General features: G+C 35.4%; 1 protein-coding gene across 2 annotated transcripts in view; it reads left to right on the top strand.

The window, feature by feature from the left end:
• LOC145233003 (uncharacterized) overlaps positions 1–27285 on the top strand; it is an 82708-nt gene that overhangs the window by 45973 nt on the left and 9450 nt on the right. The window contains exons 18-37 of one of the 2 annotated variants that reach the window (XM_080097666.1): positions 636–681; positions 1139–1260; positions 5869–5895; positions 9004–9146; positions 10731–10841; positions 11051–11218; positions 11306–11393; positions 11502–11624; positions 12344–12470; positions 12730–12814; positions 15271–15457; positions 15523–15744; positions 16752–16874; positions 17667–17792; positions 18031–18129; positions 18522–18645; positions 21645–21721; positions 25534–25579; positions 26174–26234; positions 26294–26348. In XM_080097666.1, coding sequence (XP_079953792.1) covers positions 636–681; positions 1139–1260; positions 5869–5895; positions 9004–9146; positions 10731–10841; positions 11051–11218; positions 11306–11393; positions 11502–11624; positions 12344–12470; positions 12730–12814; positions 15271–15457; positions 15523–15744; positions 16752–16874; positions 17667–17792; positions 18031–18129; positions 18522–18645; positions 21645–21721; positions 25534–25579; positions 26174–26234; positions 26294–26348 — 2160 coding nt within the window. The remainder of the gene's footprint in view (positions 1–635; positions 682–1138; positions 1261–5868; positions 5896–9003; positions 9147–10730; positions 10842–11050; positions 11219–11305; positions 11394–11501; positions 11625–12343; positions 12471–12729; positions 12815–15270; positions 15458–15522; positions 15745–16751; positions 16875–17666; positions 17793–18030; positions 18130–18521; positions 18646–21644; positions 21722–25533; positions 25580–26173; positions 26235–26293; positions 26349–27285) is intronic. The other variant, XM_080097667.1, reaches the window with a different exon arrangement.

Raw genomic sequence — 27285 nt, forward strand, 5'->3', positions numbered from 1 at the left:
GTACTGATTACTGTGTTCTACTGGTCAATGCCAAACTTTCACATATTATTTCTGTCAAAATGTATCATTTTCAACTTTGCATTTGTGGGGATGCTTGGGTTTCTGCCTGCAGAAACAACTAAGGTTATTAATGACGATGACTAATATATACTCCAAAATAGGTTATTCTAGTGTATGTGCAATGGCAAAATGTGCTAAGCCACCCGTCTAGTTCTAGGAGAAGTTTCACCTGTCTTAAACTAGGATCCATGTGTCCTTCTGAATGAAAAAAAATGCACATATGAATATCAAATAATTTGGAAAAACATTTTTTTAAATAAACAATTATGTTAGCATGTTAAATGGCGCATATAGTAGATAGGCATTAAAAATCTGTCTCTATAGGTTATTTGAAATAATTATTCAAAACTAAGCCGTTTGTCCACAATTCTCCATTAGTGTCTTTCCTTGAACTGGCTTATTTTGTTGACAAAATAGAGGCAATAGCTTGTGATTCAGTGGAATTCCTGATTACCTAATCTGGCAATTTGTTTGTAGGTTTGCTCAACAACATGGTGAATGATATAATTTAATTGTAACTTCACCACTAAAGTTTGCAACAATTCAATTAACTTATTTGTACGTTTTTGATACAGGTTGCTGCTAATGAACTCGAAAAACCAAAAGACAACATAGATAAAGGTTTGAACATTTCAAACTACTAATCACAAAATGCAAAAGACAAACAAGTTTTGCATGTATTAGACTATTTGCCAAAACACATAGGTGAACACCAAAATCATTTTTTTCGGAATTTATTGGTGGTATTGTATTTTATTTGCTAAAAATTAATGTAGAGATAAACTTTATGTGGAGATAAATTAACTTGCTGATGCTGTTAATTAGGGGCCACCTTTATGTTTGTTTTAACGCTGCTTTGTTCCACCTATTTGATTGAGAATGCGTGATTCAAACTTATTCCTGCACTAAAGTACGAGTTTTTTTGTAATAATTGCGTATGTTTTGAGTTTTATACATTTTTAATCAACTGTGACATAAACAGCTTTTCATCTCCATATACATCAAGACAAAAGCTGGTATTCAGTGTAGAAAAACGAAAAAAGTATTTATTTGCTTTCTAATAATGTTTCTGTTTTAGATCAAAATCATGATGAAATTGAGGTTGTTCGTTGTGTCCTACATTTGATTAACAGTGTTTCTGTCAGTGAAAACTCTACAAACAGCATTGTTAAAACATGTCTTGATGAAGTAATAGACCAAGTGAGTGAAATATGTCCCTTCCAAGAAGGGGACACATATTGTTTTTGTCCGTATTTTTATTTTATTTTTTCTGTCTAACGCTTGTTTGTTATATAGGTTTGGTCATAAAAAGTACATGATGTAGGAGTTTTATACTTTGTTGTTTTGTGCAATGTAAGGTATTCTAAAGAATTTTGTACCCTTAAAAAGGATTTACCGATTTTCACCTCTTCAACCCCAAAGTATTCGTTTCTGTCTAACGCTGATTTGTTAAACGCGTCACCCCCAGGCCCCCAAAACGAAGTCTGTACTGACAGTACATGATCTAGTAGTTTTATACTTTGTTGTTTGGTGCACCCCTTTAACCCCGAAATAATCAGATTTAGTGTTTCGAGTCGCTTCGGTCAGAAATGCAAGCCTGTTATATGTGCTAAAATGAAAAATTTTAAGAAAATTTTTTTTTCAGTGAGTTACTCATTTAGTGTTCAAAATTTTGACTCCATGGCCAAATGGTTACCTTTACATCCCATAGTATGTGTACACTGGAAAGCCCAAGGGAGTAATATACTGGTTTACAACTGCGGCTATTTGATGCGTAGCGGGAGATCGATGCTTGGCGCCTGGATGGACATTTTACGAGGCAGTATTTTTGATGATTAGATCACCGCGCTAATGCTATGTGGTTTTATTAAGTTAGCACGCATATTTTCAGTTTGTGCGAAGGTTTTGTGTCTTAGAAGTGATTAAACTGATGTTTCGGTTTTGTACATTTCAGGCAAACGTTGTTGATTAACATGAAGGAAAAAACTACATGTTTTCCTAAAGATGCAATAAAAAGTCATTTAACGGTCATTGACAAGTTGGCCGCTTTATGACGACTAGAGGTCAACTTGGAGGAAATGTAGAACACAGTTGAATGATTTTTTGTCACAACATAGTTTCTTTAATTTTTACACATATACTCCAGAATCAATATGCAAGTTAAATATAGATTGGGAGAAATGTTATTGTTAATCACTAAGGACTGCATGCTATTAAAAATCGTGTCAAAAAATCTTTAAACGGTCGTTCAGCGACTACATTGTGAAAGGCTAATGAAGAACAATTATATGACAATAATGATGCAAAAAGAATACGGACAAAACTTTTTTAAAGTTGGGTTAATGCTTTCTAACAATTTGTTCTTGAGAATCTAAAAATAACTGCAACATTTGTTTTCCGTAAATCCGCACAAACATGCGTGTGGGGACCCATTCGTTTTAGTTTATCATTTATGTAAATCAAATAATGTGTATATTAAATTGGTAAATATCATGTGGAATATATAAAATGGAAGTACTATATATCAGAAAGCCACCTTTCTAGTTATTATGGGTCCCCTTCCCTGAAGGGGACACATATTGTTTTTGTCTATTTTTTTTTCCGTCTAATGCGGATTTGTTCCCACGTTTTGGTCGAGAAAGAATGGTTCAAACTTTTCCAAATTTGCACACATTACAGATATTGGTCTCAAGATGGTCCATGTGAATTTTGACCCCCTTTGATCCCTTGGTTCACCTGCAGCCCCCCAAAACGTGAAATTTTTAAAACTGCTATACTTGCTAAAGCAGATGATTCTGGAGTTTCATACTTTTTTGATTGGTACATTGCAGTGTATTTTAAAGTATTTATGCGTCCCCTTCCCTGAAGGGGACACATATTGTTTTTGTCTATATTTTTTTTTCCGTCTAACGCGGATTTGTTCCCATGTTTTGGTCAAGAAAGAATGGTTCAAACTTTTTCAAATTTACACACATTATAGATCAGGGGTGGGCAACCTATGGCCCATGGGCCGCATCCGGCCCGCGAGCACCTTTTGAGCAGCCCGCGACTGGTATTTTATTTTGATTGGTCCGAGGAACGTGTGTGTTAAATCCCATTTTTGTACTAAATAGTTGTTTCATTAAACGTTGATAGTTTTTAGTTTAGTACTAAGAATAGACATTTTTACGTACAAGGGCAAATTCATTCTGTATTTGACTTCGCCTAGCACTTTCATGTTGTTGCATGACCATCGTTGCGGCCCGTCTACACAATAGGTCAGTACATTTTGACCCGTGCATGCAAAAAGGTTGCCCACCTTTGTTATAGATATTTGTCTAAATATGGTCCATGTGAATTTTGACCCAGTTTGATTCCTCGGTTCACCCACAGCCCCCCAAAATGTGAAATTTTTAAAACCATAAAGCAGATGATTCTGGAGTTTCATACGTTTTTGATTGGTACATTGCAGCTTATTTTGAAGTGTTTTGTAACTTGAAGTTGTATATATCCATTACTTGGTGGACATTTTGGAAACATGCCAGTCACAGGGGTATTAACAGCCTTATGCCGTCAGAAGTGTTGACGAATGTTGTTAATAACACCACTAGTGGTTAGAATTTTAAACATTGTTCGATTTGTATAAAATTTTACACGACTGTTAATTAGGTCATCGTGGTTTCATATTTTATGCTTTTGGGTGTTAAAACCTATCAGTTACCCCACTGACCCCCTAAAATGGGTGAGTTTTTAAACGGTGTCAGAATTTAGTGAAATTTGAAATACTTGCAGAATTTGTCATTTGTAGGTGTCAATTGTTTTGTTTAACCCTGTAACCCCAATATTTACCCCTCTAGCCCCATAAAAAAAGTGATTTTTTAAAACATTGTCTGAATTTGATGAAATTTGGACAGCTTATAGAGTGTGCTATTTATAGTTGTTGTTTGTTATGTTCAACCCTGTCGCCCAACATTTACCCCACTAGCCCCCCAAAATGGTTTAATTTTTTAAACAATGTCTGAATTAAATGAAATTTGGACAATTTGGACAGTTTGTACAGTGTACCATTTGTAGGTGTTGATTGTTGTGTTAAACTCTGTAGTACCTATCATTTACTCCACTAGATCCCTACAGTCATGTACAATTCACCATTAATAGGCGCTGATTGTGTTTTAGCCTATTTTCTCACTATTTAACACTTTTTTCAGATAGTCATAAAATAGAAAAACCTTCAAAATTGTATGAATGGAATGAATTTAAATAGTCTTTACTCCATATAGCATGTTGATTTATGCACAGTACCGATCACTGTGTTTGACGATACAATGCCAAACTTTCTCATTGTTATCTCTTGAAATGCATTATTTACAACTTTTCATGTGTGGGGACTCATGAGTTTCTGCTTGCGGAAACAACTAAGGTTATAAAAGACAGTGGATGATATGGGACAATATAAAATAAGTGTGGGTTGAAGTATATGTTAAGAAACAGGTCACAGTATGCAATGGCAATATGTGATAAGCCACCCTTCTAGTTACTCTTACAGCCCCAAATATGTTTTACGTGCTGTCTTTTGTCAAATTTGTGCTCGCTCAATGCACAGCTGATGCAATGGGAGTGATTGACAATAGTGGCACATGAAAAAAATGCCTCTGCTTCATGCATGAACGCAGTCGTCACTTGACCATTTTCTCACTGGTTGGAATTAAGATGTTAACGATGTTAGTTATATTGCGCTGTAAACTTTACTGTAGGTCAAGTTGTTCGTGTTTCGAAACGCAGAGTGACAACGCAGCATGATTTGTTACACCTGTGTAAAGTGACTTCTCAAACTGAAAGCGTTAATAAAACTGTTTCAGAACAGGTTTTGGACATAAAAAGCCTAGCTAAGCAATCGTATTGTTGGTATGTAGAAACTTAACGGTGCCAGGGAACACTATGTGCGGATTAAAAATCATAATTCCACAAACAAAGGGCTATTAAGGAAAATAAATGTTGAAACTTTGTTAAAAGAATGGTTGGACTCATCCATTTTCCACCTCGTGAAAACAACGCGCAACTCCATGTCGAAAAAAGCCCAATTGGGCTTGGAAAGCACAAACCTGCCCACTGAAAAGCGAATATCTCTGCATAACTGGATGTGCTATCAGGCAGTCTTTTTGCACTGTACAATTAAGATATGTTTGTAGTTCATTTAAAAACGTTAGTTATGTAATTGTTGTATCACGCAGTTTTGCGTCTTTTGGTGGTTAACGACAGGCCCCTCCTGCTGCTAACGGTGCCATACCTTTATCTAAAAACATTCGCACGCCGCGAGACAATGATGGCTGACGGAAATAAAACCGTGAAAAATCGACGCTAACCTCTGTTGTCCGGAGCTTTTACCAAATTGCATATGCACATGTGTGGGGACGCATTAGATTATGCTTGCAGAAACAATTATGTTATAAAGTGCCAGGAAAAAGATAGGGACCCAATGAAATGTAGGTGCCAAATATATATCCATTATAAATATAGTAAATGGTATATGTGATACATCGTTAAATATGATGTAGTATATATAAACTGGCAATATATAGGAAAACCACTATTCTAGTTTACTAGAAATATCATTGTACCAAAGAAGTGACTTAAAGATTCATTCCATATTATCATATAGTTTATATTTGATTATTTGTCTGCTTTGCTGAATATTGTAAAACATTTGAGTTGACATTTTTTTGATAAGGGCATTTTGTGTTTTAATTTGCTTTTCTTGACACAACAACTAGTTGTCAATGTCATTCATGAAAACACTGTGTTTAGAATCTTTTTGTAAATTTTATGTAGGTTTGCAAGAATGAAGATATGGTTCAGGTAAGTCAAGTTAATACAATGTTTATTTTGTTGTTGGTCCTCGCCCCTGAAGGGAACACATATGTTTTTTTTTCTGTTTTTGTTATATATGGTAATTAGAAGTGAACTTTTTTCGCAGCAATGCTACAAATTTTATTTCGTTAGTATGTGCATTTTCCGTTTTTGCGAAGGTTTAATACCTTAGACATCATTTAAACTCTATAAATGATACTTCGGTTGCATGTATGTCAGACAAACATTTTTAAACCATGTAAAGGTTACAAACTGAAAGACATCTCCGAAAGCCACAATAAATGGTCATTAGACATTCATTGTCAGTTCAAAAAAGCACAGCATTTTATCATAATGTAGCTTAAGTATTACTGAACAATCTTTTCGGTAATCAGAAATCAGCTGTTTTGGCACAGCAATGCTATTTGGTTTATTAAGTTAGCATGCACATTTTTGGTTTTGATAAAGGTTTTATACCTTAAATGTCATTTAAACTCAATAAGCGGTACTTTGTCATATGATGGCTAAATGTTATGCATAACATATATAAAGGTAAAAAAATAAAGTAGACGTTTTTGAAAGCCACCATTTATGGTCATTAAATGGACATTGTCAGCTTGACCACCACATGACTTAGAAGTCACTGAGGGTGAACTTTTCGATATAGCGAAACCTTGCAGGACAATTTTTTCGTCACTACAAAGAACGATTTTACGTCACAAAACATATGAATATGTGCTGACTTACATAACTTTTATTTTTAATTTTGTATGTTTCATTTTCAAATGCAGTTTAAATAAAGCTAATTGTTTTATTATTATTTTTAAATTGCAGACTTAGCTGCAGCCCTGTTTCTAAACTTTTTTTCTTACATGGCATAGATAGAGAAGTGCAAAGTTTAATAATCTGCTTTGTCATTAAAATCTTTTTGTTTTGGGGCGAAACTTGCTTTTGAACATAGTAAACCAGTGTTTAAATTCTAGTGAGCGTCACTGAACGTGCCTAAAACTACAATCTTTAGACAAACTTAGATAAATAAAATGAGGTGTAAAAGAGCACTAACACTTGCCAACACAATAAGGAGTTAATTATGGGTCCCCTTCCTTGAAGGGGACACATCTTGATTTTACTCGATTTCTTTTTTTTTTTTTTCTTTTTTTTTCTTTTTTTTTTTTTTCTTCCCTGAAGTTTGTCCACCCCATTTTGCCCTGAAATGTTTGATGGATTTGGATGAAACTTTCACAGATGGTAGATATGGTTATGTAGATGTGCCATTTGTTTTGTTTGACTCGATAGCCCCAGTGTTTACCCCACTAGCCCCCTAAAATGGGTAAATTTTGAACAATGTCCGAATTGGATGAAATTTGGACAGTTTGTTCATTGGGCCATTTTAGGGCATCGTTTGTTGTGTTTTAACCTGTAGCCCCAATATTTACCCCACTAGCCCCCTAAAATGGGTGATTTTTTAAACAATGTCCGAATTGGATGAAATTTGGACAGTTTGTTCATTGTGCCATTTTAGGGCATCGTTTGTTGTGTTTTAACCTGTAGCCCCAATATTTACCCCACTAGCCCCCTAAAATGGGTGATTTTTTAAACAATGTCCGAATTGGATGAAATTCGGACAGTTTGTTCATTGGGCCATTTTAGGGCATCGTTTGTTGTGTTTTAACCTGTAGCCCCAATATTTACCCCACTAGCCCCCTAAAATGGGTGATTTTTTAAACAATGTCCGAATTAGATGAAATTCGGACAGTTTGTTCATTGGGCCATTTTAGGGCATCGTTTGTTGTGTTTTAACCTGTAGCCCCAATATTTACCCCACTAGCCCCCTAAAATGGGTGATTTTTTAAACAATGTCCGAATTGGATGAAATTTGGACAGTTTGTTCATTGTGCCATTTTAGGGCATCGTTTGTTGTGTTTTACCCTGTAGCCCCAATATTTACCTCACTAGCCCCCTAAAATGGGTGATTTTTTAAACAATGTCCGAATTTCATGAAATTCGGACAGTTTGTTCATTGGGCCATTTTAGGGCATCGTTTGTTGTGTTTTACCCTGCAGCCACAATATTTACCCCACTAGCCCCCTAAAATGGGTGATTTTTTAAACAATGTCCGATTTGAATACAATTTGGACAGTTTTTTCATTATGCTATTTTAGGGCATCGATTATTGTGTTTCACCATGTAGCCCAATATTTACTGCTTAAGCCACCTATTGTTTATAAAACGTCCGATTTGGATGAATTTTTGATAGTTTTTTGAATTTGGCATTTGTAGCTGTCGAATATTGTGTTTCACCCTGCAGCCCTAATATCTACCCTACCAACCCCCCAAAATGGGTGAATTAATCAACAATACATTTTGACAGTTTGTATAATATGCCGTTTTGAGATGTCAGTGTTTTATGCTATTTAGGCACACAAACTTATAACAATGTCTCAATTGCATGAGATTTGGACAGTTTGTAATTTACATAACTTCTTTTTTTAAGTAACACTACCAATTACTGTGTTTGACTTTATAGCAACGTTTCTTATGGTTGTCTGTTTACAACTTTGCGGTTTTGGGGACCCATGAGTTTCTGCCTGCAGAAACAAATCAAGATTATAAAAAATGTTGGCTATTATGGGACCCAATAAAAATAAATATAGAGAATATATTACAGTTTGCAGAATAGATTGTAGTGTATATGCTATGGTAAAATGTGCTAAGCCACCCTTCTAGTTATTTGACCAATCAATGGAGATTTAGGAACACTATACATGGACTTAAAAAGTAATTTAATCATAAACATAACTGCCAAAGTAATGGTGTATATAGAATACATCATCCAAACGTTTTAACATTCTCTGTTGTCATCATCAGTGCAGGTTGCAGGGTGCACTGCATGATGTATTCTATATACACCAGTATTTTGACAGTTAAGTTTATGATTCAATAGGGATTGAAAATGGCATTGTTGAGAGATGCTCTTTAATAGGAATCTGTAAAATACAAAAGGAAAACTAGAGGTAAATAAATGAAAGGCAGACTTGGTCAATTTGTCATAAGGCCTGTGGCTCACTTGCAAACTGCTCTTTTGAAATGCTGACCTATAGTGTCCATTACTTTTAGCCATGCAGACTGGGTGATGAAGCTGTATGTTGTTTGCATGACATACTGGATCGAGTCTGTTTTGTGGAAGACAATATAACCAAGCTTCCACAATCCTTGCAACTGCCTGCTCCAAACTCTGACGATCATGATTTAAATGCAAAGTATTATGTTTTTATATTCTATTACATTCTATCAATATATACTTTATCCTATTCTATCAATGTCATATTTTGTTTGGCATAGTTTTCAAATAATGTTTGGGATCTCCTTTTATTGATTGCAAGTGTGCCTAGTTTGTTGTAAGTACTTTGTATAAACGAAAACGGTTTGGTGTTATGTTTGGCCGAGCACCATGTAAACCAGGGGTGTGCAACCTTCGTTACTGTCGGGCCAAATACAATTCCCATGATTAGGTCATAGCACGCACCTATGTATAACACAAGATGAGTTTACTTTGTTGCTAGGGATGTTCAAAGTAGAATATCGAATCCATTATATTCGAATCCAGTCAGATTTGAATCCAATTTTGCCGTTTATATCGGGTAATTGGAACCGATATAAATGTGTGCTCCAACCGTTTGTAACACAAGCATATGCGTGGATTACGGTTTAGCGTCGACGCCCGGTCACTGTAGCTGTCGCATACGGCCGCAACGGACTCGTGGCATCGGCATTAAGACAGTAGAGGCTATTACCATGCCATAGCGACGGCGGCGCATTGGATGTACAATTACCGATTAGCACATGACACTTGTTTGATGACATGATGGTGTTTACGCGTCTGATGACATGTGGTGTTTACGCGATTTGCAACGTCTTGTCGGCGTTTAACTGTTTTTAACCCAAAAAGCAACAACAATCAATGATTTGTTAATCTTGCAAAGCAATGTCAAAAACACATGGCGTTCGGTCATTTCCTAACACCAGACGAACTTTAAAACGTAGTAAAGAAACGCTCATAAGTTAAACTTTTGTACTGTAAAAACATAGGTAGTTTAATAGTGATTTGAAGATAAACCACGCAATGTCCCAACTTGGTTTGCCAGGGTGCCTGTTTTTTTGCAGTTGTTTTAAGTTAACAAACAAAATACAGAGTCTATGTCCATTCTCTAACCACCAGACAAATCAAATTACCACAGCATGCACACAACATAGTTACTCCTACTGAAAGCAATAAAAACCACCAAATAAAATTGTTATGAGTTAACTTTTCAGGGTTTTGCTAATTTCTATATGCTTTTGTAGATTTTATGGTATTTTGTGTCACTGTAGTGGTGCAAAGTTTGTCCCAGTGTTTTTCTTATTAATCTGGTTGCTTTTATTGCTGTCAAGATTAATAATCACCCAGTCAAAAATGATATAAGAACTGGATTCGGTATTCTAGATTCGAAACAATTATTCTAGAATACCCAGTTATTCTACTTTGAACATCCCTATTTGTTGCTTACCAAATATGCTTAACTACAATTAAAATTCGCATTTGATTCTAGCCACATATTGCCTGGTCGCAGAAAAATAGCATTGGGCACTTTAATCTGTTTAAAAATTTACAATAGTTGGACTCGTTTGTCAGTACATTTGAAATCTAAGTGTCTATGTGGGCCGTACAACCTTTAAACAAGGGCCCTATTTGGCCCGCGGGCCGCAGGTTGCCCACCCCTGATGTAAACCATCAACTGAAGATGCATAAAAATATTCTATTGCTGCATAACATCTCAGCCCAATGTAAGAATTTGATTTTACAGGCTGATGAAGTTTTATAATAAAGCATCAAGTTTGTCACTTCAGCTACAGGCCAAATCGAAACCAATTTCCAAAGATCCACATGATAATAGACGTCGTGGTCATAAAAGCAGGTTAGTAGAACTGTCTGGCTTTGCTTTAGTTAAAAAGAATATATAGTTGTCCATTACTTGGCTGTGGTTAAAACTTTTTGTTTTAACCAAACAACAAAGTGCTTTGGATAAACAAAACTATGCAATTAACTACTACTCACATTACATGTAATTATTTTAAAAACAAATTTGAAGTTTGTATTTTGTGTTTTTCTGTTGTTATTTAAAAGAAAAAAGAGACGGTACACTAGAAGTCGTTCTGTTTCATCTTCGGATTCTGGAAAACGGCAGTCACTTGTTAATCTTACATCAGAGCAACAAGAGAGTTTGCAAAAGGCCCAAGAAATGCTTTTTATGCAACAAAAGCAACTACAAGCTGCTGGAATTCTACCATCAAGGTACAAAATAATAATCAACATGTGCTATTGTTCACATAGTGAAATTCATGTCAAAGATTGTAAAAGGTAGCTGTTATGTTTATACAGTTTGATTGTTCCCGATGCTGCCATTGGTTTAGCTGCATCTGCGTCTCGTGAAGGAGACAATTCAACTACCAGATGGGATAAAGACATGGTTAGTTGTAACAACCTTATGTAGAAAAGTACGCAATAGAAGTGTGCCAAAAAAAACATCTTGAAAAAATATGCCCATCTCAATAAACAATTTTAATATTGTGCACAGGATTTGTTGTTGAAAACAAAAAGCAAAGATGATTTAACTCGGAAGGTTATGCAAAGAATGAGAGAGAAAAAGCAACATGCTGATGATGACCTTTCCCCAAACTTTTTGAGTCGCAATCAATTGGTGATCATGGGCCCCTTTTTCTGAAGGGGACACATTTTGTTTTTATCTACGTTTTTTGTACAATGCTGGTTTGTTCCAAGCATTTGGTGAAGAAAGAGTGCTTCAAACTTATTTTAAGTTTTTTATCCTCCCCAATTTGTATTTTTGTTTTTTCTCCAACCAAACATCGAATGAAAAATAAATTAAATAAAGACATAGTAGCAAATGTCTGTGTGGCGTGCATGCCATGTTGTGGAGTTCCTGTGCAGTGCTTTTTTTAATCCCTATGGTGGGCATATGTGTTGTACATTTTGTGTTAAAATCTTCCACGGCTTTATTTTAAGGGTTGATTCGACTACTAGAGCATTTTAAATATAAATGCAATTAGGTTCCTGAAAATGGACCCTCTTCCTTTTTTTTCTTTTCTTATCCATGTTAACAATTTATTACTTTTTTGCTGTTACCGAACTTGTCCAAGTATGTGTCGTGGTCTTGTGGATAACGAGTTGCAGCAAATGCTTGACTTGACTTCACCTTGTGTGCTGTGGTGTAGGCGTTAACCAAGCGTAAAGAATGTAATTACTTTTTTGTAGACTAACAAAGAAAGGTATCTCTATTACCATGGTTACAAAGTAACATTTTTTTAACTGGCATGTAAATTCTGCCATCTGCTGCTGTTATTCACCACAAACTTTCGGGACCTAACACTAAACATGTTTAAGACTGATGTTTATTGGCAGGTTGACACAGCAGGGCCAGACAAGGTTTTCTCTGGGACTGGAAACTTGAAAAGTAGAAAAATTGCGATATCCATTGATGGCAGCAAAATGCTTTCTAAAATTGATGATCCATCCAATATTGAAGCAGGTATGTACTTTTCTCCAACACTTAAAAGTAACAAAAACAAATTTTTCACAGGATTTTTGTGAAAATGGGTAGCTTTTACTTTATACTTAATAAGTTGGTAAGGTCATGCTAACAAAAGGAAACATGGGATAGGAATGTTGGGGAAAAAACTTACCCAAATTATTGCAATATAATATAGCTTATTGTGTTGAGCAGATTTGATGCAATTAAGAATGACTGCATTTTTAAGCAACCTATTTGTTTTTTTTTAAATATTTAGATGAAAGTGGTGACAGCATGAGATACACCAAAAAGGAAATAGTTGCAGCGTCACAAAATATCCACGAAGAAAAACAAATACAAAGGTATCGCATATGCAATCAATTAGTTTCTTATATTGATTATTATGCAAAAAGCTAGGGATGATGTTAACATGGTCTATCAGGAGTACCTATAACTTATGCCAATTTATGCTTTGAACTACTCAAAACCAATAAGCTTGAGCACAACTAGGAGGTAGGTGTGCTGGCATGCCGGGTCCCACTTACAAAATCTGTGGAGAAATATTGAGATCCTCAGTATAACATAAATAATTATGGGTCCCCTTTCCTGAAGGGGACACATCTTGATTTCACTTTGTTCTTTTCTTTTTTCTGTCGAAGTTTGTCCATGCACTTTTGGCATGAAATGTTTGGTGAATTTGGATGAAACTTTCACAGATGGTAGATATAGTAATGCAGATGTGCCATTTGCTTTGTTTGACCTAATATCCCAAGTATTTACCCCGCTAGACCCCAAAGTGTAAAACGTTATTGTATGTTGCTGCGCACCACAAACGAAAGATTTCTGTGGTGTAATGGTATAATAAAGGCACCAGTACATATGGTACTTGTGTTTTGTGCAACAGTTGGTGGGTGGTTTTGCACATGCCAACAGAGGGGTATTAACAGCCTTATGACGTCAAAATCGTTAACAAATGTTGCTAATAGCACCTCTACTGGTCAGAATTTTAAACATTGTTCGATTTGGATAAAATTTTACATGACTATTAATTGGGTCATCGTGGTTTCATATTTTATACTTTTGGGTGTTAAACCCCATCAGTTACCCCACTGACCCACTAAAATGGGTGAGTTTTTTAAACAGTGTCGGAATTTAGTGAAATTTGAAAAGCTTGCAGAATTTGTCATTTATAGGTGTCAATTGTTTTGTTTAACCCTGTAACCCCAATATTTACCCCTCTAGCCCCATAAAAAGGGTGAATTTTTAAAACATTTTCCGAATTTGATGAAATTTGGACAGCTTATAGAGTGTGCTATTTATAGTTTGTTATGTTCAACCCTGTTGCCCCAACATTTACCCCACTAGCTCCCTAAAATGGGTCGATTTTGTAAACAATGTCAGAATTGAATGAAATTTACATAGCTTGTAGAGTGTGCCATTCATAGGTGTATAATGTGGTGTTCAACCCTGTTGCCCCAACATTTACCCCACTAGCCCCCCAAAATGGTTCAAATTTTTTAAACAATGTCTAAATTGAATGAAATTTGGACAGTTGTACAGTGTACCATTTGTAGGTGTTGATTGTTGTGTTAAACTCTGTAGTACCTATCATTTACTTCACTAGACCCCTACAGTCAAGTGCAATTCACCATTAATAGGAGCTGATTGTTGTGTTTTAGCCTATTTTCTCACTATTTAACACTTTTTTCTCAGATAGTCGTAAAATAGAAAAACCTTAATAAATGTATGAATGGAATGACTTTGAATAGACTGTACTCCATACAGCATATTTATTTAAGCACAGTACCAATCACTGTGTTTGATGTTACAATGCCAAACTTTCTCATTGTTATCTCTTGAAATGCGTTATTTACAACTTTTGCATGTGGACCCATGATGTTTCTGCTTGCAGAAACAACTAAGGTTATAAAAGATGGTGGATGATATGGGACCCAATATAAAATAAGTGTCTGATGTAAATATATGTTAAGAAATAGGTCACAGTGTATGTGCAATGGCAATATGTGCTAAGCCACCCTTCTAGTTGCATCAGAAATCTTTGTTATACAATGACCACACACTGATAAAATTTGCTGTGGTGTGAGCATCAACATAGGTGGTTCATTCAATACTGTTCTCGAAACAGGTTATGCGCGTTTCTGTTGCTTTTTAAGGTGATAACCAAGAGCTGTGGATAAGTGTCAGATAAATATAACTAGTATTTTGAAGAAACCAATACTATAAGGCGAATCATATTGTTATGAATGAAGAACTCATGTTATCTTATATTTCTTATTCTGTGGTACAGTGTGGAAATGGATTTTGATTATTGATTCCCCTAAAGTTTACCAAATATTGCCCAGCAGTTTTTGATCAAAATAATATAAGGTTTTTAATAATCACATGAGTTTAAATTAGAGAATATATAAAATGGCAATATATAGGTAAGCCATCTTCTAGTTCCGTTTGTGAAAATGACTAAATTAACTATTTTGTAACTTTGTGCACTGTTGTCATTAAATCGTATTCAGGATACACAATACAAAAAAAAAACTGGAAAAAAATTGAAATGGTTTATACAATTAATTGATTTTGTTTGTTGGTAGATTCTAGCTTCTACATTGATTTATTTTTTATTTTAACATGGCTGTCTTAACAAGGAATAAACAATGTAAATTTAATTGCCAAATACATCCACTTATGGCATACATCTTAGTACTTGCTTTCAGTATCCAATGAATATATGTTGTGGCACTTGTATTCGCTGTCGTTTTTCTCCATTCACTAATAATTTTGCGCTTAACTTTTTGTCATTTAGAGAAAAATTATTAGAGCAGCGTGAAAAACTGGAAGCTTGGTCAGATGAACAGAAAATACTTAAAGAAGAAGTCAAGCGAAAAATGAGAGAAGAAATTGAAAAAGCGGAAAGAGCGAAAAAGGCAAAAATGAGAGAAGAAATATTGGAACAGGAAAAACAAAAGGAAATAATTCGGATACGAGAAGAAGTAAAAAACCTAAACAATTTGGGTTAAAATGTGACATTAGATGTTTGATTCATTATGTTTTTTAGGTAAGAAATCAAATTCGTAAGGAAATTCAAGATGAAATTGAAAAGCAAAGGCAACAAGTTCTTAACAACACAGAAATCAAAAACCAAATTATGGAATTAGAAACTTTGAAAAAGAGTGTAGTTAATCGTGGTGATTCACAAATGATGCCTATGTCTGGGTTACATCAGGAAGAATCTAAACCACAGGAAGACTTTATGCTTCAACAAGATAAACACAAGCAGGTATGTATAACCTACTGTTGTATATTGCTGAGAGTTACAAATTAGTTGCTGGTTGTTTAAATTGTTCAGATATAAAGTAAATCACATGTCTTAGCTTAAGAGCTGATTGCATGCCAACTAAATCTAAACAGATTTATTGCACAAATTGGATGAAATTTGGACAGTTTATGGAATACACAGTTTATAGCGGTTGTTTAATGTGATTTATTCTGTATCCCACCATTTACCACATAAACTCCTTAAATGGGTGAAATTTGTAAACAATGTTCAAATTAGATGAAATTTTGACAGTTTGTAGAATATGCCATTTTTTGTGTTAATTTGTCCCCCTTTGGTCCCCTAAAATCTTGACCATGCAGAAATAAATAAAAGTTATGTTAAAAATTAAAAGCAAAACGTTGTGGTGTCTGAACAAAAAGTGTGCCATCATTGCATACAACAGAACAACAGTGATAAAATTAAATGTTTTAGTTACTTTCCACAAAAATCAGGTAGATAAATTTTGGATTTAGATTCTTGAAAAATGAACTTCAATTTTTTTTCATAAAAAAAAAGGTTGAAAAATCATGGAACATGGGAATAAACTGTGTATATCTGGTTTCACAGGAATTTTAGAAATGCATTACATGGCTTTTTAACCAGTTGGTATTTTTGAATCTAAAAATGGTCATAAAATATGAATATAGCTGCCAACTTGCATATAAACATGTGATGACACAAGGTTTTTGCTTGCAAAAATATTTATGTTGTTAATTGCAAGGTAAATATACAGGACCAAATTCAAATTTATTACTGTTGTAAGTATGGCGAACGATGTACATGGATAATAATTAGAATTTAGGATGTGTTAATTATCAATAGTTTGGAAAGCCACCTTTCTAGCATATAAACATTGGAAATATGTAGCGTCTGTTTAGTTTAGGACAGATGTTTTTTCATTGGGATGTGTTGAAATGAAAAAGACTGTGTCTGAATCTTACTTTTTATTTGGCTATAAATGTTTGTAGGATATGAATCGATGGCTTCAACAACATGGGAAGACTGCTGCAGAAATGGATGTTGAAGAAATGAGAAAAATGCAAATGGTTTACATGCAACAATTGCACCACTGGAGTCAACAACAACAACAAGTGAGCTGTGGAAACAAAGGATCCGTTAATTATTATTGGTCCTCTTTTCTGAAGGGGTCATCAAGTGATTTAACTCAATTTGTCTTTTTCCTGCAGTTTGTCCACCCTCAAAAAATATTTTAATACAAAATATAAAATATTTGATAGGTTTGGATAAAGTTGCAGATGGCAGATATAGTTATGCAGATGTGCCATCTGTTTCGCTTGAATCAATAGCCTTACTTTTTACCCCACTAGCCCCCAAAGTGTATAACGTTTTTTCATACATTTTGTATACTGCAGGTCACAACAAAAAATCTTGCTGTTGTGTCTTATGACAGCAACTAAACATACATTACTTGTGTTTGTGATGTACTTGCATTAAATGGTGGCTTTTTTTCAGATAACAGTTAGGCTGGGTGTTTGCAGTTGTTGAATTTGCTATTTATACATGTTGATTGTTGTAGTTAACCAAGGAGCCCATGATTTTCCCAACCAAAAATGGGTCTTTTTTCATAACGCTTGAATTAGTTGAAGTTTGGAGAGTTTAATGAATTAGCCATTTATAGTTGTCAATGGAGGTGTTTTGCAACATCAAATATTCTCACAATTATCTTTTGAAATACATGATTTAAAAATTTGCCTGTTTGGGTACCCATGAGAAGTTCCTTTAAAAACAAACAAGGCTAAAAAAACTTTAGCTAATATTGGACCCATAGAAAAAATATGTATAGGGAAAATATAAACCTTTTAAAATAGGTAAAAAAGTTATCAGAACACTGAACAAAAATGGAAATATTTGTTCTTCTGTAGGCATACATGCAATGGTATTGGCATCAACATCGCCACTTTCAACAACACCAGAATACTCAGCTAAAAAAAGAAGTTTTTGCCCACCACACTTCATCACGTGCACCAGCATCTACAGTTTTATCAATGGTATGTTGTATTGTATTGTAGGGGACACATATTGTTTTTGTCCATACTTTTTTCTGTCTGATTTGTTATACATGTCTGGTCAAGAAAGAGTGCTTCAAAATTCTTCAGATTCACAAAGATGTTAGTTATTTATCCATATTTGATCTTCCTAAAGTTTGACCCCGAATGACTAAAAGGGTTCACCCACAGGCCCCCCCCAGAAAGGGGCGAATTTACTACATGTTCCTTTATATTTTAGAGTTCTCAAATACATGGCTCTCAGGGTTCTTTAAAAACAAGTTACAGTTCATCATTTTCTGCTCCAAATCATCACATTTCAAAATACAACCCAATGCTGGTTAGTGTTGTATCATATCCATGTTTAAGTTTGTAAAAGCATCAAGCCATTAAATGATAAGCTGCAGACAGTGCACACTGTTTCGACCTACAATGTCTCATCAGTGCAGAGGGTGATGATTCACTTTGGTTCCCAAGCAGTTGCTTGGCGAGTTTCCTCTTGGGAGCCAGTTTCATCTGTGCTGTATGCCCAGTTGTGGCATTGCACAGACTAGGTGAGGCATGGGTTTTTACCCTGTTACTTCCAGCAAACTGGAGTGCCGTTAAATGGCTACACTAGCCAATGCGGCCGATCTCTCGTCACCAGCTGCACTGATAAGACCATAGCGGTCAAAACAGTGTGCACTGTATGCAGCTTATCATGTTTAAGTTATTTTCACAATTGCTTTACAGCAGGGCAGGCAGAATGTTGCTGGAATGCTTGGACAGGGCTTTCCTCGCCATCAACTACCCAGCCATAGAAATCAACAACCTCATATTCCCAATCCACAAATGATGCACACATATCATGAAAACGGTAAAATATGTCAAATTGGATGCAGGAAAATTGCTGTATATGCCACAATGGAACAATTGAATTGTTAATTATGACCCCCTTCCCTGATGGGGACACATATTGTTTTTATCTGTATTTTTTCTGTCTAACACTAGATTGTTCCAAGCACTCGCTTAAAAAAAGTGCTTTGAGCTTATTTAAATTTACACACATGTTAGCTAATTATCCAAACTTGATCCTCCCAAGGTTTTGCCCAAATGAGCCAACAGGCTCCCAAAGGATGGTTTTTTTATTTACCCTGCTAGCCCCTTGAATAGGTGATTTCTTAAACAGTGTCAGAATCGGCTGAAATTTAAATAGCTTGTGGAATATGCGATTAATAGATGTTGTTTGTTGTGTTCAACCCTGTAGCCCCGACATTTACCCCACTAGCCCCCTATATTACTGGGCACCACAAACAAAAGGTTTCTGTGATGTAATAGTGTTGGGCAACCATACATGTGTTACTTGTGTTTGTGAATTGCTTGGTGAGTATTTTTGCACGATGGCAGTTAGGGGTTTGTCAACAGCCTTAATGACAGAAGCATTAAGTTGTTGCTTAAAGGCCATCTAGTGGTCAAAATTGTAAACATTAGCAGATTGGGACAAAATTTACAGGGCTGTTGAAAATGTAAACATTTGGTTGTAGAACCCCATCAGTTCCCCACTAGCCTCCTTAAATGAGTTAGAAATTGGCTGAAATTGGGATACCTTGTAGAATATGCCATTTATAGATGTTGATTGTTATGTTCAACCTTGTAGCCCCAACATTTACCCCTCTAGCCCCCAAAAGTGGGTGAATTTTCTAAATAATGTTTAACTGGAATGAAATTTGGATAGCTTGTTGAATTTGCTATTAATACATGCCGATTGTTGTGTTTCACCCTATAGCTCCATCATTTACCCTCCTAGACCCCTAAAATGGTGAATTGGCTATTTATAGGTGTTGATTGGTGTGTTTTACTCTATTTTGCCACTGTTTACCCATTTTTTCCTTTTATATAGGACATTAAATAGGACCAATTTTAAACATTGTCTGAATTAAACCAGATTTGTGTAGTTTATACTTTTAATAGCATGTCCACTACTTTTAATAGCATGTCCACTACTGATCACTGTGTTTTAACATACAACACCGAACTTCCCCATGGTTATCTGTCAAAATGTATTATTTTCCCATGAGTTTCTGCCTGCAGAAACAACTAAGGTTATAAAAGACAATGACTAATATGGGAGCCATTATCAATTAAGTGTAGGGAATATATAACCAAAATAGATTATACTTGTGTACAGGGGCGGATCTAGAAAAAAAATTAGGAGGGTGTCCGACAATTAGTTGGGAGTGATGTGCTACTGACGTTGTATGATACCATTCGGGTATTCCCCTTTCTAAAAAACGTCAAAACCTTGACGTACGTCACTCACGCACCAAACAAACTGCCGTCGCAAGGTATCACTTTTGTAACTACGCAGTGCATAATACGTAACAGAGATTTGGGGTTGGGAAAAACTGTTTTACTATCATGGACGCACGCAGCTTGTGATGTTACACTATTTATCAATTCAAAAACATAACCCATAATAGTTTCTGCCCTGATCAGTTGCGTTTCTTTAAGTAAGAAGTTTAAACGACATTGCTCTTCTAACTCTAACACAACACAAAATGTTTACCGTTAAATTTACTTAGCGAGCCGCAAGAAGAGGAACTTTTTTGTACTAAAACCTGAATATGCTGTTTAATCATCTCCACGTTTTGAGACCTGAGTATTATTAGCCCGATGCACCTTCGCTCTGTACTGATGTTTGCTACAAAAAATTCAACGCGTTTATACCACAATACGCCGCGACATATTTTTTTGTTTCGTTGCCAATGTCGTTTTCTAGTTCAAAACGACGCGTTAAGCGGAAGAGTACTTTGTCCAGAATTGCAAGCAAGTCCAAACCAGAAAGTACAAGACCTCAACCTCACTCGCAACTTCGGCATGCCACAAAGGCGAGCAGCATCTCTCATTACCTGTTATCCAAAAGACACAAAAAAGAAAAACAACTGTTGATTTTAGCGAAATCGTTAAAATTTCCAATTACGGCTCCACTATCTAGCTTACTTAACAAAACTGCTGTTGCATGATAAACGTGACTGTCAGGCAACCAAAATACGTCAGTTGCTTTAAAAAACCTTTAAAGGACTGAACGCCTTTTTGAAACCCTGGTTCACATTTTAAGTTGCGCAACGTTAAGAATGCAACAAAGTTGGTTACTATGCAAGGCATAAATAATACCAAGCATTGGCAAGTTACCAATTACATGTACCTTAACAATGGTGGATGTACACCGATCGAATATTGGTGACAAACAACTACGTGTTTGGGGGTCATAAACAATTTAGCATTGATAGTTTTAAATCAGTTTAGTCGGATTTAACATTGTTTAAATGCGAAAACAATTTAATACATTACATTTAGTGCAGTCAGCACTTTTGACTTCAGCGTCCTTGGCGGATAATCACTTTTGTATTGTCAGCGCATAAAACTCATTTTAAACCCTTGTTACGTCACAATAGACTTGTTATGTCACACCCAATACAAAACGATAAAGGTGCATGGCTTTGAGATAAAAGACTCCCTGTAATCATGCAGCGGTAAACGGAATGTTTGGCCTATTTAATTTACGCACCACTTTTTTAAAATGGGATTTCGGCAAATTTCACCACTTTTCTGAGGGGGGTGTCAAAACACCAAACACCCCCGTCTAGGTCCACCCATGCTTGTGTATTTGCAATGGCAAACAGTGCTAAAGCCATCTGGATTTTTTTCTGTAACCAACACACATAAACACATTTGGGTGGACACATTCGTTTTTGCTTGCGAAAATAGTCATGTTAGTAGGTCAAATGGTGTATAGTAAATCGTTAAGTGGAATATATAACATAGAAAATGGCAATATGTAGAAAAGCCACCTTCCTTGCTTTTATTTGTGTTTAGCTATGAGACCTCTTTCTACTTCTGCTTCTCAAAGACCACCTGTGACCATGTTGAATGTTTCTCACTATTCACAACCAGTAAGTTGTAGTGGTTGGCAAACTATGGGCCATAGATGTGGCTATTTTGTAATGAACCACGCAAACCTTGACCCCAGCCTAACCAAACTATGAGGTGATTTTCAGCTGATTATGAGAAAAGGGCACAAATTATATAGTAGAAACAAATTGTGCATATGGGTGTTGGATTTAATTTATGTCAGCTTGGCGCATATTGACATTGCTTGCATAATTATGGGTCCCCTTCCCTGAAGGGGACACATATTGTTTTTGTCTATATTTTTTTTTTCTTTTTTTCTTTCTAACGCAGATTTGTTCCCACGTTTGGGTCAAGAAAGAATGGTTCAAACTTTTTCAAATTTACACACATTACAGATATTGGTCTAAAGATGGTCCATGTGAATTTTGACCTCGTTTGATCCCTCGGTTCACCCACAGCCCCCCAAAACGTGAAATTTTTAGCGCGGATTTGTTCCCACGTTTTGGTCAAGAAAGAATGGTTCAAACTTTTTCAAATTTACACACATAATAGGTATTGGTCTAAAGATGGTCCATGTGAATTTTGACCCCGTTTGATCCCTCGGTTCACCCACAGCACCCCAAAACGTGAAATTTTTAGCGCGGCTATTGTTCCCACGTTTTGGTCAAGAAAGAATGGTTCAAACTTTTTCAATTTTACACACATTACAGATATTGGTCTAAAGATGGTCCATGTGAATTTTGACCCCGTATAACCCAGAGATTCACCCACAGGCCCCCGAAACGTAAATGTGTCTAACGCTCGTTTGGTCAGGAAAGACACTGTAGGCAGAAGTACCAAGAGAGTAACTCACTGGTTTACGATAGCGGGAGGGCTCAGCTTGACGTCGGACAGACGTTTTACGAGACATCGTTTCAGTGATTAGAAATCAGCTGTTTTGCACAGCAATGCTATGTCGTTTTATTAAGTTATCACTCACATTTTTAGTTTTGGCGAAGGTTTTACACCTATGACATGATTTAAGCCTAATAACCGTGCTTCGGTTTTGTATATGTCAAGAAAAACTTTGTTAATAAAAGTTAAGATGAAAAAATTAACTTGACTTTTTTGCCAAATAAATGTTTTTTCAAATGCTCGCTGTCAGGTTGGCCGCCGCATGATCACGGGTTACTTAAGGTCAACTAGTCGGTATTACAAACACAGCTCAGAACTTTCTTCATAACGTAGCGTTTTTTTAACAATCAATTTAGGAGTCAATACTCAAGGCATGTATAAATTAGGCTATTGTTGAACACGAATGACGGCGTGCTATTGAAAACGGTGTCAAAAGGTCAAACAGTCGTTTGGCGTGTGCACCCTGAGAGGTTACTACAGGTCAATGGTACTCGTTTTGCGAAACAAAGTTAAATGAAAAACAATTTGTTATGTATACACTTGTAGCAAATTGCTTTTTAATTTAAAGTGTCTGTAACACAACTGTTACAGCTTTCTAGAAAAAAATGTGTTTGAAACCTGACCTTGGACCACAATATCTGGGTCAAAGCAAGAGAATCAATTGAAATTATTTTTTTTGTTCTTTTTTAAAGTTTTTGTAATTATATGACAATAATAGTGCAAAAAGAATACGAACAATTTTTTGATTGTTGGGTTAATGCTTTCTAAAAATTTGTCCTTAAGAATGTAAAAATCACCGCAACATTTGTTTACCGTAAATCCGCACAAACATGCGTGTGGGGACCCATTAGTTTTTGTTTACAAAAACAATCATATGTGTAGATCAAATGATGTGTATAGTAAATTGGTAAATATCGTATAGAATATATAAAATGGAAGTATATCAGAAAGCCACTCTTCTAGTTTTTTTTTACATCACAACAAGCAATTGGTTGTGAGCCGATTGTATGTGTCACTTAGTGCCCATAGCCAAGAAAGTTGTACCCGAAATAAATTTTGATAATTATGGGTCCCCTTCCCTGAAGGGGACACATATTGTTTTTGTCCGTATTTTTTGTTTCTTTTTTTCTTTTTTCTGTCTAACGCTGGCTTGTGAGACGCGTTTGGTCAAGAAAGAGTGCTCCAAATTTATTCAAATTTACAGAGATGTTAGTTAATAATCCAAATTTGATCCTCCTGAAGTTTGACCCCGATTGACCCAGCGGTTCACCCACAGGCCCCCAAAACGTAAATTTTTTGAAACAGCTGTACTGACTAAAGTACAGCATCTAGGAGTTTCATGCTTTGTTGTTTGGTGCAATGTAAAGTTTTTTAAAGAATTTTGTATCTTTTTTTCGGATTAACCCATTTTTTACCCTTTAAATCCCGAAATAAACGGTTTTAGTTTTAAGGCAGAAATACATGCCATATGGTGCAGAAATATTTGAAAAGTTAACAATTGTTTAAGCAGGATATTCGTTTAGTATTTAAAATTTTGCCAGTTACCTTTACAATCCATAATATGTGTACGCTATCAGTCAGATATAAGTCCCAAGGGAGGAATTCACTGGTTTACGATTAAGGTGGCAGAGCGGGAGTGCTCAGCTTGACGTCTGGACAGACGTTTTACGAGACAGTCGTTTCGGTGATTAGTAATCAGTTTTTTTGTGTGCAGCAATGCTGTGTCGTTTTATTAAGTTATCACGCGCATTTTCAGTTTTGGCGCAGGTTTTACACCTAAGACATAATTCGAACTCGATAAACGTACTTCGGTTTCGTTTATGTAAGGCAAAACATCGTTGATGAACATAAATATGAAATTTAATAAACTTAACTTTTTCGAACGCCGCAATAAATGATCTTTAAATTCTCGTTGTCAGCTTTGCCGTCTGTCACTAAATGGGTCACTAAAGGTCAACTTGTAGGCATTACAACACCGTTACGAATTTTTCGTGCTAAATGTTTTTTTAAATGCTCATTGTCAGGTCGGCCGCCGCATGACCACGGGTTACTTAAGGTCAACTAGTAGGTATTACTAACACGAACTTTGTTTCGTCATAACGTAGCGTTTTTTGCAACAAATTTAGGAATCAACGCTCAAGGCATGTATAAATTAGGTTAAACGGTGTTGTTGAACAGTGCTATTGAAAACGGTGTCAACAGGTCAAACAATCGTTTGGCGTGTGCACCCTGAGAGGTTACTACAGGTCAATGGTTTTGCGAAACAAAGTTAAATAAAAAACAATTTGTTATGTGTACACTTGTAGCAAATTGCTTTTTAATTTAAAGTGTCTGTAACACAACTGTTACAGCTTTCTAGAAATAAAATGTGTTTGAAACCTGACCTTGGACCACAATTTATGGGTCAAAGCAAGAGAATCAATTGAAATTATTTTTTTTGTTCTTTTTTAAAGTTTGTGTAATTATATGACAATAATAGTGCAAAAAGAATACGAACAAAAATTTTTTATTGTTGGGTTAATGCTTTCTAAAAATTTGTTCCTAAAAATCTAAAAGTCACCGCAACGTTTGTTTACTGTAAATCCGCACAAACACGCATGTGGGGACCCATTAGTTTTTGTTTACAAGAACAATCATATGTGTAGATCAAATGATGTGTATAGTAAATTGGTAAATATCGTATAGAATATATAAAATGGAAGTATATCAGAAAGCCACCCTTCTAGTTATAATAAACAGAAACACGTGTTATGCACAAAAACAGTTTTCTAAATTAAATTTAAATAGTGTACTTTTGGCAAAAGAACTAGCTTTAGCTGTAAATGTGTCATGTGTAGACTTGTTGGGAATGTTTAACGCTGGTTATGACCAAAGAAAAAGTGGGAAAAAAGTAATACCACCATTTAAGAGTGTTATTGTTTCAGTTAATTCTACGTTTACCAATAAATATGTTATTCAGGCTCCTGATGACAGAGCTCCAGGAACTACACCTCCGCCTAATCCAGGTTCCTTTTTAGTTTCCTTGTTAATAATTATGGGTCCTATCTTTGCATAGCATTTTTTTTGGTCTTTTGTCTATTTTATTCTGATTTGCTCTTCAAACTTTTTTAAATTTTCCATGTTCACTATTAAAATTTAGGCCTTATTGGCCCAGTAATTATAAACAAAAGCCTAGTGAAAAGGTTATTAATTGCTCATTTTGCATGGCTATTGCACAGTTAGAGGTTACCAAGTGATCACTTTTACATAATGCAAAATGAAGTTGAGAACTTTCAGCTTCTGTAATATGAATTAGGTTTTCATGGAGAAGTTTTAATTGTTTAAAGACTGACTTTGGACCAAATAATCATGTTCAAGCTAAAAAAATATTTGTTTCGGAATTGTATGCATTTATTTTCAAATATGTTATGAAACATAAAAAGGTTAGTGTTATATAAAAATCAGATTGCAAAAGATTTAGGTATGAAGTATGTATTGAATGTACGGCATTGGGTTTGTATCAAGAAATTGTTGTATCTGGACATTTACTATTCAAATTGGATATATATAGGAAGGCAATATCTTTGTTTTTTTATTTCTTCTTATTTATTGTTTTTCAGTGAACATTCCTGTCTCTGAGACACAAAATTTGGAACCAGAACAATCATCCCAGAAAATTAGGTTGGTTTCATTTTGTAGGGGATTTGTTAACTTTTAAAAACATTATTCATTTTTTTTAGTACTGTAAAAGATCACAACAAAGATTTTGAAAATACAGAAGGAGATAATAATGAAGTAGGTTTTTGTTGTTGTAAAATATTTTTGTCATATTTAACTTTTCAACTACACAAATTGCCAGCTGCAATGTTGTACTTTTAGGTGTATACTTGAAGTGGGGACTGATTTTTGAAGGTTTCTTGACAGCAACACACTTGTGCTCTAATCAAAAACATTAGCGAAAATGCAAAAATAATTCAAAGCAAAAATGACAGAAACTTAATCACAAACAAACACAACACACTGAACACAGCCATATACCAACAATATAATACTCTAGGGATGGGCCAAACTGAGCCAGAACCAGAGTATTCTGGACCAAGCATCACAATTTTCCTATGCAGCAGTTGCCCGAGTTAAGCTGAGCATTAGACAAAAAAACTAACCTTTTCAAACTCACATTTTACCAGGCCCATTAAAGGCGCCATACTGAGTCAGTCGGTCACCAATCATTCACCACCATATGGCTTTCCTTTGTTCCAGTTAAGAACATGATAAAGGTCATACAGAGTAGTCCTGTGTTTATGGAGGGCATATTTCTTAGCTTTAGACATGGCATCAAAGTCTTCATATGCTTGGTAATACTTCAATAAATTATAAACCAATAAAAGTTTTGCAACTTTCAAGCTTTCTAGTGCAATCATCAGCAGGAAAAAAACCCACTTGTCTTACTTTTAAGGCTTTTATGACAAAAGCATGACTTGGAAAGTAAAGCTGATATAAGAGTGGCAGGGGATGCAGCAAAACAACAACATACCTTAAAACAGTTTTTGGAAATAAAACATGCTTTGAACCAATTCACCCATATGCAACAAGAGTGACAGCAATAATTTCGGAAATAAAACATGCATACTTAAAAGTGTTTTCACTTCGTTGCCATGGTTTTGATCCATTCTTACAATACTCTTTGATAACTTGCAATACAAAAAATGAAATGCCGTTAGCTGTAACACTT

This window comes from Phallusia mammillata, chromosome 6, assembly GCF_965637545.1.
Source record: "Phallusia mammillata chromosome 6, kaPhaMamm4.hap1.1, whole genome shotgun sequence".
Lineage (NCBI taxonomy): Eukaryota > Metazoa > Chordata > Ascidiacea > Phlebobranchia > Ascidiidae > Phallusia > Phallusia mammillata.